The sequence below is a fragment of the Ceratotherium simum genome, chromosome 26 (genome assembly GCF_057802395.1).
Source record: "Ceratotherium simum simum isolate JZ-2026a chromosome 26, ASM5780239v1, whole genome shotgun sequence".
Lineage (NCBI taxonomy): Eukaryota > Metazoa > Chordata > Mammalia > Perissodactyla > Rhinocerotidae > Ceratotherium > Ceratotherium simum.
The window spans coordinates 38,510,183-38,528,010 of NC_141925.1; the positions used below are offsets into that span (position 1 = coordinate 38,510,183).

General features: G+C 59.6%; 1 protein-coding gene across 1 annotated transcript; it reads left to right on the forward strand.

Annotated features, from left to right (window-relative positions):
• The first annotated feature begins 1,692 nt into the window (after positions 1-1,692).
• ARPC1B (actin related protein 2/3 complex subunit 1B) lies at positions 1,693-16,178 on the forward strand. The gene is made up of 10 exons (XM_004440842.3): positions 1,693-1,771; positions 8,873-8,949; positions 10,088-10,192; positions 10,626-10,848; positions 11,557-11,664; positions 12,495-12,701; positions 12,784-12,859; positions 13,810-14,015; positions 15,467-15,557; positions 15,857-16,178. The coding sequence occupies exons 2-10, from the start codon at positions 8,886-8,888 to the stop codon at positions 15,893-15,895; spliced, it is 1,119 nt and encodes a 372-aa protein (XP_004440899.1). The 5' UTR covers positions 1,693-1,771; positions 8,873-8,885; the 3' UTR covers positions 15,896-16,178.
• The last annotated feature ends 1,650 nt before the right edge of the window (positions 16,179-17,828 follow it).

Below are 17,828 nucleotides of genomic sequence, written 5' to 3' on the forward strand. Positions count from 1 at the left end.
CAGGGCACCAGGGGAGGCAGATTCCAGGAAGCAACAAAGCTCTCCAAGTTGTTCTCAGCACTCCAAAAGAAATTCTTCCACCCCCAAGCTCCCCTCACCCAAGGAGTTGTTTCACTTAAGGTTTAAAAACTTTGTCCCCCAAGGGAGCCATTTCAAAGAACATCCCCCATGGCTTCCCAGTCTAAGGTGTGCTTTCCATCCATTGGGTCTTCCCACAATGACCGCAGGCCGGTGAGGGCGGGCGGGCAGCGCTTGTTATGAGTCAGCCTCGCTTTACAGCTGCGGAAACTGAGGCACGCAGGACGAAGGACTTGCCTGAAGTTATACTGCGGGGTTAAGTGGCAGAGCCAGGGTTGGGTACATGTTCTACCACCACCATTCATTCATTCACTCACTCATTCATTCAACAGATGCACACTGAGGGCTTGCTATATGCCACACGCCCTGCTCTAGGCTCAGGGGAAAGCAGAGCAAATAGTAAAACAGAGTTTGCTCGCCCTAAGCTTCTGCATCGTCTTTTCATCAATCAACCTGCTTCACTTCAGTTTTCACCGAGAAAAGCGAGTCCCCAGGTGAGCACATTGGTCAGGATGCTTTACTGAGACTAACAGAAAAACTCAACTCGAACCAGCTTCAAAAGTAAAGTAGGTTCCTTAGCACACGTATCCGAAACCTCCGGAGGCAGATTGTGCTCAGGCTGACCGGTCAGAGGTTGACCTGGGCTCTGGTCATTTCTCTGGGATTCTCTCCATCTGCGCTCTAACCTTGTCTGGCTTCCTTTGTGGCTGTTATACTTCCCTGTTCAGATTCACGCACCTCACCCAGAGGGGCTTCTTTCCCCTCCATCATCATCAGAAGTCCTGGCCTCCTAGGGAGAGGGGCCTGATGAATTGCGAGGGTGCAGGGTTTTCACCAGGGTCTCCTCCATCTGCCAGGCCACTTGGCCACATCTCCATTGATGAAGCAGAGGGTAGGGATGGAAAGACACCCGCGGCCACCTGGCCCAAGACCCAAATTCAAGTGGCTGCAAGCAGCCAGGTAACTTAAAGGAGTGAAGGTGACCGCGGTGGAGTAGAGGGGCGAGAAGGCAGCACTGAGAGAACGTGCTGGGCCAGCCAGAATCAGCGGGGCGGCCAGCGTGCATGCCTGGCGGGGCCAGCATCCTGGTTTTGCAGTGAGGATCCAGGGCGGGGCGGGCGGGGCGGGCTGCCTTGGCCACGCCTTACTGCCTGCACCGGGTTGGCACTTTTAGCGCCTGGCGGGTATCAGTTTGCGAACGAAGAGATGGTTCCCGCGCGGCCAGGGTCGGAGGCCTGCAGAGGTTCGCTAAGCTGCTCAGTCGCCAGCGTATGAGCGCAGAGTCCGCCGTCCCCGCGGTCCGGCTCAGACGACACCGCCCTCCCGTCCGGCGCTGTCCACTCTCGGTGGGGGGTGGGGGGTGGACACGCGCCCTGCCAGGCTCCCGGTCCCCGCCCAGCTGCTGCTCAGGCTGTGCACCCCTCTCTGAGCCTCAGTTTCCCCGTCCATAAAGTAGTGCGGAGTGGTCGTGGACGATTTCTGCGCGCCTTGGGTCTGTGCAGCCCGCAAACCCGGAGGGGTGGGCGGGGCCTTGGGTCTCCCGACCGCTGCCCCTGGTCCCCGCCCCGGTCCCCGGGGGCCAGGCTGGGAGGCCCCGCCCCCCGCCCACGAGGAAGTGGCTGCGGCGCCGCGCGGGGCCCAGAGCAGGTTCGGCGCGTCGACTGCCCAGAGTCCGCGGCCGGGGCGCCCCGAGGTGAGGGGGCGCGGGGGGATGCGGGAATGTGAAGGGGCGCGGGAGGGGGCTCCTGGAGCTGGGGGGACGGAGGGGGAGGCGGGGGTGAGGGGGTGCCTGGCGGTGAGAGGGTCGCATGCAGGTGGCGAGTGCGCGGGGGCTGCCAGGAGATATGGGGGTGGGGGCACGGGGCGTCGCCTGGAGGTGCGGGGACCAGTGGGCGCAGGTGGCGGCCGCGCCGAGGGTGGGCGGTGGCCTCCGGGCGAGGGACGCGCAGGGGTCCCGGCGCCCTCGAGGCGGCCCCCACCCCCGGCCCCTCTCCCTGTCCCCTCTCCCTGTCCCCTCTCCGGCCCTCACATCCCGACTCTGCCCCGCGGCCGGTGTCCCCCGTTATTTCGGGCCGCGAAAGCCCCACACCCAGTCACTTCCCCACCCTCCAGCCTTCCGGGTTCTCCAACCGGGAAATGAGCTGGCGCCCCCGCCCTCCCTCCGCGGCCACCGCCTCCCCCCTCCCCCTCCCCCCGCCCGCCTCCCGCCCCGGGCCGGGTCCGAGGGGTCCGTGCAGGGAGGGGGCGGCCGGGGGCCCCGGGACGGGCGCTTCTGAGCTCCCGGGCGCTGGCCCCGAGCGGCCCCTCCCTCGCCTGGGGCGCAGGAGAGCAGCCGGCCTGTCCAGGGCTGGGGCGGGGACAGTCGTACACCCACCACCAGCGGGAGCCCCGGGAGCGAGCCTGGTGCGGTGCGGGACGCCGGGCTGGAGGCTGTCCCCGGGCTCCTCCCGCCTGGCGGGCGGTGCTCCCTCGTGGTTAAGAACACCCATCGCCCTTCAGGTCTCAGGGCCCTAGGTAAGAGCGCCAGCTTCTTCCTCCACCAGCTGATGACCTTAGCAAGCCACCTAACCTCTCTGGGCCTCAACTTTCCTTATCTGGAAAATGGGGACCTTTCAAGTTGTGAGGCTTAAATGTGGCAATGTAAGACACTTGGCAGTGTGCCAGGCACACACAGTGTGAGTGTGTGCTATTAGTGTTGTCACTGTTATTGTAAGGCCTGCCCTCATTTAACAAAGTGCCCAGGTGAACCTAAACTCCCGTATTTGGGGTCAGAATCCAAGCTGTGCCATTTAGGAGCTGTGTGACTTTGAGCAAATCTTGGCTTTTGTCTGAGTCTCACTTTCCGTCTGTACAAATGAAGGTTGAAAAAAACACAAAGCAAAAAACTTCCTAGGTTTGCTTTAGCAGGGAAAAGAGAGAATGTCCAAGTCCTGGGTAAATCCTAGGCATTTAAGATGCCAGTAGGGTTAGTTCATTACATATGGATTTATATATAATCCACATAGGTCTTTTCTAATAGTTAAATAGTATCCCAGCATGTTAATGTCACTAGTTACTTTTTCCATATTTGTTGTCATCTGGATTTTTCCACCCTGTCACCACTATAAACAGTTATTATGAACATGTTTGTTTTTTTAAAAAAAAAAATGGCTCTTAGCACCGAAATGAATTTATGCAACCAAAGAGTGTTAACAATTTTTAAGTTCCTGTTCGTGTTATTCTGTTCTGCTTGTTCCTACCCAGTTGTTGAATTGAGAGTTATCACATTGCTCTTCAGAAAGGCTGCACAAATTAGCAACAAATGAGAATTTCTCCACAGCCCTGCCAGCATTGAGTTTTATGTTTTTGGGTGTTGTTTTGTTTGGATTACTTTCACTGGTGCTTTATGGTGCCTTGGGATTGTTTTCATTTATGTCTCTTGACTTTGCCTGTTTTGTAAGCCTTTAAGAGCAGAGTTGGGGAGGAGGATTGGCTGGTCTGTTTGGGGTGGCAAGGGCTGCTCTGCACACAACAGGAAGTTGAGTAACTGCTTAGCACGCGTGCAGACTGGCTTGCTGGCTCAGCCTCTGAGCTGGGTGGGGACTTCCCTGAGTGTCTGTAGAGCCGAGATCCTTGCTCCAGGCTGCTCCTGCCTGGTTTAGCCTCAAATTCAGCCAAGCCTCTGGGTTCAGAGAACACTGGCAGAGCTTCTTTCAAAGCAAGAACAAACCTACAGCCAGTGCCCTGTCCAACTCCAGCCTTTTCTGGATGGAGATGTGAGGGAAGTGGTGGCCAAGGGCGCCCGGCCAGTATGGAGAGAGCCAGAACTTGAACCCGGCACTGTAAGAAGGAGCACTGAGGTCTGAGGCCCTTGGCGGGGCAGCCCAAAGCCTCGCCTGGCTTGCTTTGCTGAGGAGGGGAGCTGTATTCTCCTCGAATCCTCAGAGAGGACCCTCTAGATTGCAGGTTTTCTAATCATTGACCCTATCAGGGAAAAAAATTGGAGCACATACTCCCCGGGAGATATTTACAAATTGCATACATGCGTCACTGAAGCAATCCTGCATATTCCTAAGACAGACCCAGCAAAAAGGATGTGATTCATTCGTTCAGCATCATTCCAGAACTATTACTTGATTGCCTACTGTGTGCCAGGCCCTCTGATTGGTGCTGGGGATGCTTCAGTGAACAAAACAAACACCCTTGCCCCCATGGAGCTGACATCCACACCCCAGTGCATGGTCTATGGCACTCCCAGATGGAAACCCAAACCCCCTCCCAGCCATCATGCTGCCCTTCTCTGTCCCCTTGCACCCCAGCCCCAAGCGGTCCTGGTCCATTCATTCCAAGCACCCACTGTGTGCCTGATGCCAGGGAAGTGCTCCTGGGAGCACAGAGAGATCCTGGCTCCAGGCTGGTGGGGGGTGGCTTGGAGCCAGCAGGGGAGTCTGTCGGGATTTGGCCCCTCCCCTCCCTCAGTCTCACTCTGTTTCCGGGTTATGGGGGCACAGAGCATGATCCTAACATGATCCCCAGGGCCCCCTCCTCTCTGTCCTCAGCAGTCAAATGGGCCCATGGTGCTGGCTCACAGGACCTTGGTGACAAGTGGGTGGGTGTCCCGGAGGCCTCGTCCTGCCCCTGTCTCCACCCAGAGCCAGGGCTGAGGCATTGTGTTGTCAACACACTGGGGCAGAGCAGCCCTAGTTGCATTTTCCTCAGCGGGGTGGCTGGCTGGTAGGGTGGGCACTCCCCTCCCCCTGGGTAGGGGAGAGGTTTTCCTGGGAACTTTGGTGGCAGGGTGGCTCAGTGTGAAGGCTCTTCCTGGGTCTGACTACCCAGAACTATCCCCGGATTCCCCAGCTAGGAGGCTGCAGCCCTGAGGCCAGGGGCCTGGAGAAGCCACTTCCCTCGCTGGGCTCCCACTTCCTCATCTGTAACGTGTGGGGGCTGGGCGTTGGTGCTGAGGCCCTGCTGCTTTCAGTTGCTTTGCAGAAGCTATAAAAAATTTATGAAAAAGGGGAAATGCATCTTCCTCTCTCCCACTCCCTTCACTCATACCCCTTCCCACTTTAAGGTTCGGTGTACCAGGAAGTATTTCTGTCTGAATTCATGCTACAGTGTGATTGGCTGACAGGTGTGGTCTGAACCTCCCTCCCCTGCCTGGCCCACTGCGCCTGTGGCCATCTTTACCAGCTGCTCCCTCTCCCACTTGAGAAGCTTTGGGTTCCAGGAAACAGCGGTCAGGGCTCCCCAAGCCCTCCAGCTGCGTTATTTGCTAGTATGGGGCTGCTGTCCTCGGCAGACCCAACCTCTCCGTCTTCACAGTGGAACTCTAGATCGTCACGCTCGACAGGCTTTTACAGCCTGGCCCGCACGTCTGGACGCTCTCACCAAGACCCCGGAAGGGGCAGGGACGCCTGGCCACATGGCGAGTCTGTGACAGTTGGAGCTGGGACAGTGGGTTCTGCTGACCAGCTCTGGGCCCAAGTCTAGGGTCCAGGGACCCCCTGGGCTGCAACTGCAGGCCTTCTTCCTTCTGGGCCCCCTGGGGCTGAAAGGGGGTGTGGTTGGCCTCAGCAGGAGGCCAGGGGCCAACAGGAGCCCAGCTAGGGGTTGGAAGTGGGCCTCTGGCTATGGCTCTGCCCCTGCCCCACTGGTGACCCGGGAAAATGGGAGTGGGCAGATTAGCCCAGCTTAGCAGTCAGACAGGCCTGGTGTGCCCACTCCTGAGTCTTGTTCTCTGGGATGTGGCCACTGATGACCCGCTGCCCCAGCCACGCTGGACACCAGTGCTGCCCAGCCCAGATGCACTGGAAGCGCTTGGGGAAATCCCCTCAGGCCTGCTGACCTGCCGACGCCTCTGAGGAGCCACTTCCTGGACTTTGCCTCGCACAGAGAGGCCTTATAAGGAGAGGGAGGTTGGGGAGGCAGCACGGTGGGAGCAGTGTGCTGGTGTGTGCGTGCAAGGCTGCACAGGCGTTTGCACGTGGAGCAGTGTGCTTGTGTGCGTGCAAGGCTGAACATGCCTGTGCATGGGGGAGCAGCGTATGTGCAAGGCTGAACACACGTGCATGTGGGAGCAGGGTGCTTGTGTGTGTGTGCGAGGCTGAACACGCATGAGCACGTGGGAGTGGTGTGCTTGTGTGTGTGAGGCTGAACACATGAGTGTAGGGGAGTCGTGTGCTTGTGTGTGTGCGAGGCTGAACACGCATGAGTGTGTGTGGCTGTGCCCAGGCTGCGCGCGTGTCCACTTTCTCTTTCTCGGCAAATGTTGACTGAGGACCCGCTTGGTGCCCTGCTCTAGGCTGGGGAACAGAGGCGATCCTTGCCCTGTACGTGCACGTGTGTGTGTGCGCACGTGTGTGTGTGCGCGAGGCTGCCCCTGGAGCTTTCCAGGCCTTCCTGCTGTGAAATGTCAGCAGTGGTGTGCATCTGGGGTGCGCAGGGCGTGGGCAGGACGGGCGGAGCCCACCAGGCACTGAGCTGGGTGGGCAGGAAGCCAGGCCCCGCGGGGTTTGTGGTGCACCCTCAGGCAGGCCGGTCACTGAGCCCTGGCTTCCTCTGCTGTGCGACAGGCTACACTGCAGCTCGTGCCCACCTCGTGCATGAGCTCAGACTCAACGCTCTTCCTCCCAGAGGTGCCTTGGTAGAGACCCTGCTGAGGGAGGGGAAGACCCCAGTGTTCCAGCAGGGCCCCCACCAGCTGTGAGGGTGAGCTCAGCCTGAACAGGCAGCCCTTCTTCTGAGGGGCCGGCTGGGCACCCACCAGCTTCCCAGGGCGTTCAGGGCTCAGGCCCCCAGCCGAGGAGCGGCCTTCCTGCAGTCCAGGCCGCGGGGTGCAACCTGCTAGTCTGGTGGGGCAGCCAAGTTCCTGGTGACACCCGTCTGGGGGCTGTGTGACTCTGGGCAGGAGGCTTCCCCTCTCTGAGCCTCAGCCTCCCTGTCTGTCATCTGGGACTGTGGCATCTGAGCATTGAAGTCAAGAATACATAGAGTACTGAGAGCTGGCAAGCAAGGTGCATTCTGGAAATGTCAGGTGATGGTATTATTTAAAAAAAAATTTTATTAGAGGGCTTACTCTGCTGGGCACTAACAGTAAACAATGTGTTCATCAAATACTTACCGAGCACCTGCTACCCAAGCGTTTAGGCTCCGGGGACAGACATGTGGACAGGATGGTCAGCAATGTCAGCCTCCATCAAGCTTGTCACAGTCCAGCGGGGAAGGAAGACAGCGGGCACGATAAACGAGTGCAGTGTCCTCTGTGCCCAGTAATGACGACCTGTGGAGAGACTTCAACAGGGACTGGGCAGGGCCGGGCCGGGGAAGGCAGCTGCAGTTTCAGATCGGTGGTGGTGGCTCGGAGCACAGACTGGAATGGCAGCGGCGAGGGCAAGAGCCACGTGGGCATCTGCGGGGAGAGCTTCGAAGGCTGAGGGAACAGCCAGTGTGAAGGCCTCAGGCCTGTGTGCCCCGGGCTCAGCCCCTGGTCCAGCTGTGGAGGCTGCCTCCTGAACACATGCTGCCCCGTCCTCTGCGGACTAAGAGCTGCCCTTTCAGGGACACCTACTATCTGCCAGGCGTGGCGAATTGTCTTATTCACCTTCTTAACCCCTTTGGGGGTAGGATTCCTGTTCCCATTTTGCACATGTGGAAACTGAGGTTCAGAGAGGGCGAGCGACATGCCTGGGGTCACACAGCTGGCAAGCAGTGCTGCTGGGTTCCACCCACAGGCCCCTGCGACTCTGGGAAGCTGAGAGGGGGAGGTGAGGAGAGAATGGGTTTGAGGAAGTGATGTTCACTTTGGGTCTTTACGGATGAGTAGGGCTTTGCCCAATAGAACAAGGGTGGGCATCCAGGAGAAGGGCTTGTGGCCGTGAAATGTGGACAGAACTGGCCTGGAAGGCGCATCAGGCTCAAAGAGGAAGCGGCTTTCCCTGCAGAGGGAACAGCATGTGCAAAGGCCGGGTGTGCTCCAGGCACAGAGACTGGCGGAGGGCAGCAAGCTTGGCACTAAGAACAGGCAGAGGGGCCACCAGCAGGGCCGTCACAGCCAGGGAGGAAGGGCGTGGCCTGAAATGGGAATTGCTGGCCAGTCCCGGGCGTGGGGCAGAAATGAGCAGAGCTGGTGGGGAGGGGTGAGGGCAAAGGGAGGCTGCCCGTGGTGGTGTGCACCCCGCCCCTCCTCAGGCCCAGTGGGCAGCACCGTCAGGTGGGCCCAGCCCTCCCTCCTCCGGCACCCAGCTGTCCTCCGTGCCCTCCTTCACCTGCACAGCCCAGCCACCCTAGGACCCCGAACACCCCACCACCCACTCTTGCCCAGTCTTGCCCCTCCTTCTGGCCACAGGAGCAGCAAATGGGTTTTTTGGATGAGAACGGGATGTCTGTGTGGGCCTGTGTCCCCACCCACAGGCCCCTGCAGACCCGCCCCCCCCCCCGAGGAGGGTGAGGGAAGACCAGGGCTCCGGGCTTGGAGGGCTGGCACGGCTCTTGGTTTATGGGATGGTTTCCTTTCCTCTGCACCCGTCCTTCTGGGGGACCTCTCCTGGGAGGAAACCGAGGCACAGATGCCGAGCACTGGCCTGTCTGGTGCAGGGTCCAGCACACCCCACTCACGGTAGTGCCCCCGACTTCGTCTTTGTTCCCTGGAGCCTCAGAGACATCCTATGAGAGCTGCCACTTTGTGAGGAGGGAAACTGAGGCTCCAGCAGAGTCGGGAGGCCAGAGGGGCCCTGCTGCCCTGCTCGAGGTTGGCCAGGGCCTGGTCTGGGGCACGGGCACGGCTGACTCGGGTCCCTCCCTATCCTGGGAACAGGAGCAGAGTGGCCATGGCCTACCACAGCTTCCTGGTGGAGCCCATCAGCTGCCACGCCTGGAACAAGGACCGCACGCGTGAGTGCCCCCCCAGAGCACACGTGGGTGTCTCCCGCGGAGCGCGTGTGTGCCCCCCCAGAGCACACGTGGGTGCCCCCCCAGCACATGTGGGTGTCCGCCCCCTGGAGCACGTGTGTGCCTGGCCCCCGCAGCATGTGGGCGCTAAGCAGCGCCCTGACTGTGGGCTCCGTCCGTGAGGGCTGCTGTCCCCCTTCACCCCTGGTGGCCCTGAGTGTCGAGGAGGGGATGGAGCCGGGCGGGTGGGGTGGAGGTGGGAGCACAGCCTGCCCTGTCCCGGGTGCCCGGCGGGTGTGACAGCTGGGCCTGCCCTCAAGGACACAGGCTGCTGGGGCCGGCCCGGTGGCACAAGCGGTTAAGTGTGTGCTCCACTGCAGTGGCCCGGGGTTCGCCGGTTCGGATCCCGGGCGCGCACTGACGCACCGCTTGTCAGGCCATGCTGTGGGGGCGTCCCATATAAAGTGGAGGAAGATGGGCACGGATGTTAGCCCAGGGCCAGTCTTCCTCAGCAAAAAGAGGAGGATTGGCAGATGTTAGCTCAGGGCCGATCTTCCTCACAAAAAAAAAAAAAAAAGGACACAGGCTGGGGGAGGGCTTGGGGCCAAGAAATGACGATGCACCTGCCATGGCAGGTAGTGAAATGAGCTACGAAGATAAAGGCAGGCCAGGGGAAAGCGGTGGAGGCAGAGGCGCGAGTTAGAAGAGGCAGCCAGGGCAGGCCTTCGGAGGAGGTGACATCTGCACAGAGACCCAGAGGAGGCCAGGGAGGGCCAGGTGCAGAGCTCCGAGGTGGGAGAGCGCGTGTCATCAGGAGCAGCAAGGAGACCGTGGCTGGAGTTGGGAGCAGAGGGCAGTAGCAGGGGACAGGGAGAGCTCCTAGAGGTCACGAGACTGCTGTGGGGGCGTCCGGGGTGGGGGGGTGCAGCCGAGGGGTGGCCATTCCCTGAGGTGGTGTCACAAGGGGGCCCAGCAGTGGGGGCCCCTCTGAGGCAGAGGAGGCGCCCGAGTCATGAAGATGGAGGTGTTGCCTAGGTGGCTGGGGAAGGGCGTCCCTGGTAGAGGGGAGTCGTGAGAGAATGGGGGACCCAGGCACGCACGCCTCCTCCCACTCCCCTCACCCTGCCCTTCTCTCCTGCAGAGATCGCCATCTGCCCCAACAACCATGAGGTGCACATCTATGAGAAGAGCGGGGCCAAGTGGCTCAAGGTGCATGAGCTCAAGGAGCACAATGGGCAGGTGACAGGTGAGTCAGGTGGCTGGGACAACCCTCCTGAAAGGAGGCAGGGGGACAGGGCAGGGCCGGCTAGGGCCATCCACTCACTCATTGTGTCAAGCAGGATAGTTTGGGTTACAAGTAACACAACCCTGATTCAAACTGGCTTAAGTTATAAAGGGATTATGTTCATTCATGTTACTAAAAAACTCAGAAGTTTTTGGGCTTCAGGAAAGGCTTGATCCAGCAGCTCAGCATTACCAAGGACCCATTTCTTTTCTGTCTCTTGGCTTGGCCTTCCGGCATGTTTGGTGATAGTTTGGACAGCTGTAACATCCCTCTAGTAGCACCGCCTGGAGCAGCTTTTATCCGGATTATGGCCCCTAAGCTCCTCTTACAGGGACACTATAGAGCCACCTCTGCTTGGATGGCTTCAGCCTAGTGTCCCCTCTCCACCCCACAGGCATCGACTGGGCCCCTGAGAGTAACCGCATCGTGACCTGCGGCACAGACCGCAACGCCTATGTGTGGACGCTGAAGGGTCAGACGTGGAAGCCCACACTCGTCATCCTGCGGATCAACCGGGCTGCTCGCTGCGTGCGCTGGGCCCCCAATGAGAACAAGTTCGCTGTGGGCAGCGGCTCCCGGGTCATCTCCATCTGCTATTTCGAGCAGGAAAATGACTGGTGGGTGCCTGGGTGGGGCCAGAGTGGGCTGGGAGGGACCCAGGGCTGCAGACCAACAGGTGGTGGGACTAGAGTGTCTCAGAAAGCCCGGATGGGGTGACAGGCCCCTGTTCACATGACCCTGGGGAAGCGTGTCCTCTCTGGACGTCATGGGTGAGGTGAGGGGCTCTCTGCACAGCCCCATCTCAGTAATAGGGCACAGACCACCCTGCACACATGTTGGCATTGACTCCCCCACAGCCCCCTGGACAGGGCGTCTGTTGTCCCCACTTCACAGATAAGCAAAGCAAGGCCCTGAGGCAAAGTCACTTGCCCGAGGCACCCAGCCTGTCTCACTCCCAGGCCCACTCACCAGCTCCCAGCCATATCGTAATCTTCTCCCCTGAGGACAGAGGCCAGGCAGGAGCTCAGGCTGGAGTCTGGTAGGCCCGAGTTCAAATCCCATCCCGGCCAGTTGGCAGCTGTGTGAGTCCTCGCTGAGCCTGCCCCAGGGTTGTTGTGAGGTTTATGTACCACATCTACAGGGGTAGAAACCCAGCACATCACTGGCCTGAACCAGGACCCTGATGGGCCCACGGGACCTCGGCAATCTGCAGGGCCCGGTGGGAGCCTGGAGGCCCTGGGGCACTGAGGCCCTGGGCGCTGAGGTCGGTGGGTGCCCGCCTGTCTGCCCCTCTCTCCCCACACCTGTCTGACTGCCATGTCCAGGTGGGTGTGCAAGCACATCAAGAAGCCCATCCGCTCCACCGTCCTCAGCCTGGACTGGCACCCCAACAACGTGCTCCTGGCTGCTGGCTCCTGCGACTTCAAGTGCCGGTGAGGGGCGGGGCCCTGATGTCAGCATAGGAGCACGGATGGGAGGGTGGAGGGGAGCCCTGTCCTGGGAGCCCCAAACTTGCCTTTCAGACCAGCTCCAGCTCTGCTGCCAGCGGGCTGACCTGGGGCCTGGTCGAGCGTCTGTGAGGTTTTGTTCTTTGGAGGATCATCGCTGGGTCCTGTCTCCAGGCCATGGAGAGACTAGTAGGACACATCCCTTGCCACCTCTTAATGTCAGAAGATTTCTTTCCTAGGCCCTCCTGTCCTGCCTCATTAGAAACCCCCCCAACCCCTTCAGTTTCCTGGCTTGTCTGAAGGAAAATGGATGGGTGTACTTTTTCACACTGAGGTATGAATGACGATAAGCTGGGACAGACCCTGCCTCATTATCTTAAGGCGTGGAATGTAGTCTGCAGTTGCCATTGGCTGTTTTTTTACTTCTGGGCCCAGCACCCCCGAGTATCCCAAGGCTTCTGGCTCCTAGGTCCAGGCAGACGGCCTGGGTCTCTGAATCTCCACCTGGGAATCGAGGCTGCAGCAGGCACGGAGGCCCCTTTGGAGCCCGGGGCCTGGAGAGGATGACGTCCTGATGAGGCTTTGGGGGTGGGTGGGAGCTGGCTGACCTCCCTGCCCCGCTCCATTGCATGAAGAGGGCACTGAGGCTCAGACTTGTCCGAGCATGAAGGCACAGGTCATGCCAAGCTGGCTGTGGTCCCTACGAGCTCCTAGCCGGGTACTCTGACCTCACCAGGCCAGTATGGCAGAGGGAGTCCCTTTTCAGGCCCCTCCCAGACCCCCGGTCACCCTTTTTCTTTGGCCTTTCCCGGCAGGATCTTCTCAGCCTACATCAAGGAGGTGGAGGAGCGGCCAGCACCCACCCCATGGGGATCCAAGATGCCCTTCGGGGAGCTGATGTTCGAGTCCAGCAGTAGCTGCGGCTGGGTGCATGGCGTCTGCTTTTCAGCCAGCGGCAGCCGCGTGGCCTGGGTCAGCCACGACAGCACCTTGTGCCTGGCTGATGCCGAGAAGAAGATGGCGTGAGTACAGGCCACCCAAGTAGGGGGCAACCAAGGCACAGAGCAGGGGGGCCGGTGTGACTGACATCTCTGTCTCCCTCAGCGTCGCAACTCTGGCCTCTGAAACGCTGCCGCTGCTGGCCCTGACCTTCATCACAGACAACAGTCTGGTGGCAGCGGTAAGGAGGGAGCGAGGTGGGGGGGACGGGGAGGGGAGCAGTGGCCAGTTAGCCCAGGTCTCCCAGAACCCCAAGATGCGCAGGCAGCTCTCCACTTGTCTGCCTCTGTCCTTTTCTTCCTTCCTTCCTTCCTCCCATCCATCCATGTATCTGTATTGGTCAGAATAGATTGAGTTATGCTGCAGTAACAAAAACGTCCCCAGTTGCAGTGAATATTTATTTCTCCATCCCTTTTCATGTCCAGCGTGGGTGTTGTGAGGGGGCTCTGCTCACTGCAGATGGAGGCTTCATCTCCAACATGCTCCTCGACCACCGTGGAGGGCCAAGGGGGCGGTGGAGGATCCTGCCCTGGATTCTCATGTTTCTGCTTCCATTTTATTGGCCACTGCAAATGACACGGCCACACCTAACTCAGAGTGGGTGTGTGGGGGCCCGTGCAGTTCTCTCGTGTGTCTAGAAGGGCACTACTCTCCCTCTCACCTCTGGCCCATCTATCTGTCAAGGCCCTTTCACTCCTCAGCAAACATAATGGGGGTCTTGGAGGGGGATCAGGCCGGCATTGGCTAGAGAAGCGTCCAGCTGTGGGTTCTCTCCCGGAGCAGGTGTAACCAGCTGGGCAGGACAGAAGGCCCTGAGCTCCCAGGGGAGTCCCAGATAAGCTTTCTCAACCAGATGGGGGCCTTGCTGGGGGAGGGGCCACCCCTAGATGCTCACCCCCACCATCTGGACCCGACTGAATATACCTGGGGTCGGCCAGCTGTGGCCTGGAGCTGGCATCGGCTTCCTGGTAGCTCCACCCAGGTCCCACATCCGGCCTCCGGGGCGCTAGACTCGTGGCCAGACGCCTGTTGGCGTTGCGCCTTGCCTCCGGCCTCAGTTTCCCCTGTGGAAAATGGGGGCGCTGTGCCTGCCCTCGGCCGGCGCTCCAATGGCACCCCGCTCCGCCGCAGGGCCACGACTGCTTCCCGGTGCTGTTTACCTACGACGGTGCCGCGGGGACGCTGAGCTTCGGGGGGCGGCTGGACGTGCCCAAGCAAAGCTCGCAGCGCGGCTTGACGGCCCGCGAGCGCTTCCAGAACCTCGACAGAAAAGCGAGCTCGGAGGGCGGTGCGGCCTCGGGCGCCGGCGTGGACTCACTGCACAAGAACAGCGTCAGGTGAGGACGGGGCCCGGGGGCGAGGCCTGCAGGGCGCGGGGCCGGCCTGGACTCAGCGTCTGTGAGGGCGGGGTCGGGGCCGGCGTGGACTCCCTGCACTAGAGCAGCGTCTGTGAGGGCGGGGCGGGGCTGGGTCGTAGGCGGGGCCTAGGGGGCGGGGCCGGCCTGGACCCCCTTCACTAGAGCAGCGTCTGAGGGCGGGGGCGGGGCTGGGTCGTGGGCGGGGCCTAGGGGGCAGGGCCGGCTTGGACTCGCGGCACAAGAGCAGCGTCTGTGAGGGCGGGGGCGGGGCTGGGTCGTGGGCGGGGCCTAGAGGGCAGGGCCGGCTTGGACTCGCGGCACAAGAGCAGCGTCTGTGAGGGCGGGGATGGGGCTGGATGGTAGGCGGGGCCTGCAAGGGGCGGGGCCGGCCTGGACTCCTTGCACACGAGCAGCATCAATCAGGGCGGGGGCGGGGCTGGATGGTAGGCGGGGCCCAGAGGGGCGGGGCTGGCCAGAATAATATCAGGTGAGGCTGGGGGCGGAGCCGGGCGGTAGGCAGGGCCTGGGGGAGGTGGGGCCCGAAGGGGGCAGGGGCGGGTCTGACCCCGCTTACGCCCTCACCGCCGTGCAGCATCAAAGAGGGGGCCCTGACTTACGAAACAGGTCAATCTCTTTAGGTTGCACAAAGATAGCACCAGCCGGGGGCAGAGCAGTCAGCCTCACTCTGTATTTTTAGGACATGGCTATGCGGGAGGGTCGCAGGGGTGGGGCCTGCGTTTCTCTGGGTGGGCAGGCAGTGACCAGCCGGCTCCTTATGGGCGGGGCCATAGTTGAAGCGGGCTGGAGGGTAGGCGCGGAACTGAGAGTCCTGCTGCAGCGTCCTTTAGGAACTGCGGTGGGACGAGGGAGCGAGAGTCCTTCCAAAACTCCCCAATCCTGCCAGCCACAGGTGTCCACCCCGCGGCGAATCAGAGGGCGAAGTGTGGCAAGACTTTCCGACCGATCCCCTCAGCCGCTTAAACCCTTCTGCGGCCGCCTGTCCAATGTCTTCAGACTAAACACTGTTGCCTGACTTTCAAGGCTCTTCAGAACTAGCCCTGTGTTCGCCCAGCCCCATCTTTTGCTTTTTTCCCGTCCTGCTACACTACTGTCACTCTGTACATTCCCCAGACACACGTGTCCTCACGCCCTGCCCAGGCCTGTTCCATTGTGTGTCCTGTTCCATTTGCCTGGGCTGCCCTCTGCACCTCCCATAGAACTGTTCGTCCCTAACACAGACTCATGAGCCCCGTCCTCTGTGATCCTTTGTCACGCCCGCTCCCAAGCTGTCCCTGCATGGGTACACCCCATCTCAGCACTTCTCACGGGAGTCGGCTCCACCAGAACTTTGGGACCTCCTGGAGGGCAGGGTGGGCTGTGTCCTGCATGGGCACAGGCTGGGATCTGGAAAACCCTCATGCTCTTTGCAGCCAGATCTCGGTGCTCAGCGGGGGAAAGGCCAAGTGCTCTCAGTTCTGCACTACGGGCATGGATGGCGGCATGAGCATCTGGGATGTGAAGGTGAGGCTTGCCCCACCCTGGCTCCCGCCAGGCCCCCAGATGTCCCATCCTTCATTCCTGAGAGGGAAAGGCACTGTGTGGGGATGAGCAGGGCAGACCCTTGACATCTGGGATTCTGCACCCTCTGGGGCACCTCCCTTTAGGGCTGGGATTCAAACCCAGGCCTGCGGGACCCCAAAGCCCAGGTCTCTGTCCTCTGCCAGGCTGGGGCTGGGGTGGGTGTGGGCCAGGTCCCTGCGGAGGGGGTGTCTGCAGGACAGCTGAGAACCAGCCTGTCTGTTCTGCTCGTCTCCTTCCAGAGCCTTGAATCAGCCTTGAGAGACCTCAAGATCAAATGACCTGTGAGGAGTATGTTGCGCTCATCCCAGCTGCTCGGGGTGGGGGTCAGGGAGGCTGAGGTCGCTTTGCTGAATGTTTCTAGGGTACCAGTTTGGGTTCCCACAGGGGCTGCTCCCTCAAGAGGGGAGGGGGAAGGGGGTGGGAAGCTTTTCTTACCTATTGAAGGAACACGTGCCTTTTTCTTAAAGAAATGGTTTCATTTCTTGTAAAAAATGTCCCCAAAGCACTCTGCTGGTCATGAACTGCTTCAAAATATGGAGGTAATAAAAATGCAATTGTAGACATGCTCGCCTGTGTGTTTGGAAGGAGAGGTTAGTTTTTGCACAGGCATAGGTAGCTTATTTTTGCTTGCCAGCAAGATCGACCCTTAAACCCAAGGGCCTTCCCCCCTACAGTCCAGCCTGGGGGCTGCCAGGACCAGGTGTCTTTCCTGTCACTCATTCAGTAGTCAGAGTCCTAGACAAATGGTTGCATATTCCAGGCTGGTTCTGGGCTTCAATGGATATCTTATTATTTCTCTATTTGATGTTTGCAGTTGGTTTCTGCTGAATGCTCATCACTTTTTAGGATGATTTTTTTCCTATTCCTGTTTTATTCAGAGGGTATTTCTAATTGTTTAATCACCTGCTTTTTAGTTAGCTATTTATATAATCATGATTTTTCTCTTTTAGTCTAACTAGGAAATGAATTACATCAATAGATCTCCTAATAGTGAACCATTTGGGGACAAATGGTATCTAAATGTCTTCTCCCCCATTGATCTAGGGCCTGTTCCTCACAATAGCCTCCTCTCTTGGAAGAGACCATATTGATTCTCCTTAAAACCACAATGAGATAGAAATTCTAAGATCCCAGGAGACAGGCCACACAGCTCCCCTTATTTTTTTACTAAATGCAATGCCAAGATCATCCCCGCCTGTGCCAGCCCTCTGCCAAGTGAGGCTCTGGGATGGCTCCCCAGGTTTATGGTCCTAGAACTGATATGACTGTTGCCAGGCCCTGCACCCCATCTCTTCTTGCAAGACTGGGGCCTGTACTGGTTTATGGCTAAGGTCAGGGCTGAAAATGTGGCCCCAGAACATCCAACCAGCATAGACCCTAAGGAACAGGTTTCCCTGCTCTCAGAGAAATATGAGCAGCAAGCAGGCGCTTGTTTGGCTGCAGGGGCCTCAGACATCAACTGTCCTCCCTCATTACAGACATAAGTCTTGGCTTAAAATTGACAGGCTCAGTCATCTGCTTCCCACGAAGCGAAGGTATTACATGGCACTGTGGGGTGGGGTCAGGCTCCTCCAAGGGTGGCCAAGGCTCCTGTGGTAGGCGGGAAGTCCCACCAGGAAAGGGGGGGACCTTGGACCTCTGCTCCATGTTGCACACATGGCCAGTGGCCACTAGGACCGCTGGCTGGACTAGCTGGGCCTTCTCTGTGCCAGGCCCTGCTGGATGGTGATGAGACAGTTGAGGGGACACAGTTGCTAGACTTTGAGCTTTAGTTCAAAGGCTGATGGGGGAGGCAGATGAGGACAACCCAGTGTCCCAAGAAAAGGAGGGATTGGCACCGAGGGAGGGTTCCAGGCAATAGCTTGCACAAAGGGCTGTGCGTAAGAGTCTGGCACCTTCTAGTAGCTGTAGGACTGATAAAGTGCAGGACAGGGATGAGGCAGAAGGCGAGGCTGGGAAGGTCCCCAGGGACCAGTTCCTGGCAGCCCTTGGCATCATGGGAAGTCAGGCCACTAAAGCTGGAGAGACATAGCTAGGTTTGCATCTAGAGGCCAGACTGGAGGCCCAGGAGGAGGCTGCTGGTTGTGCGGGTGTGAGACGGACCAGAGCGGGGGTGGGGGGTGGGGTGGGGGGTGGAAATAGCACAGGCCCTGGGGACTGATAGGATGCATGGGACAAGGGACAAGGAAGAACTGGGATGACTTGGGTGAA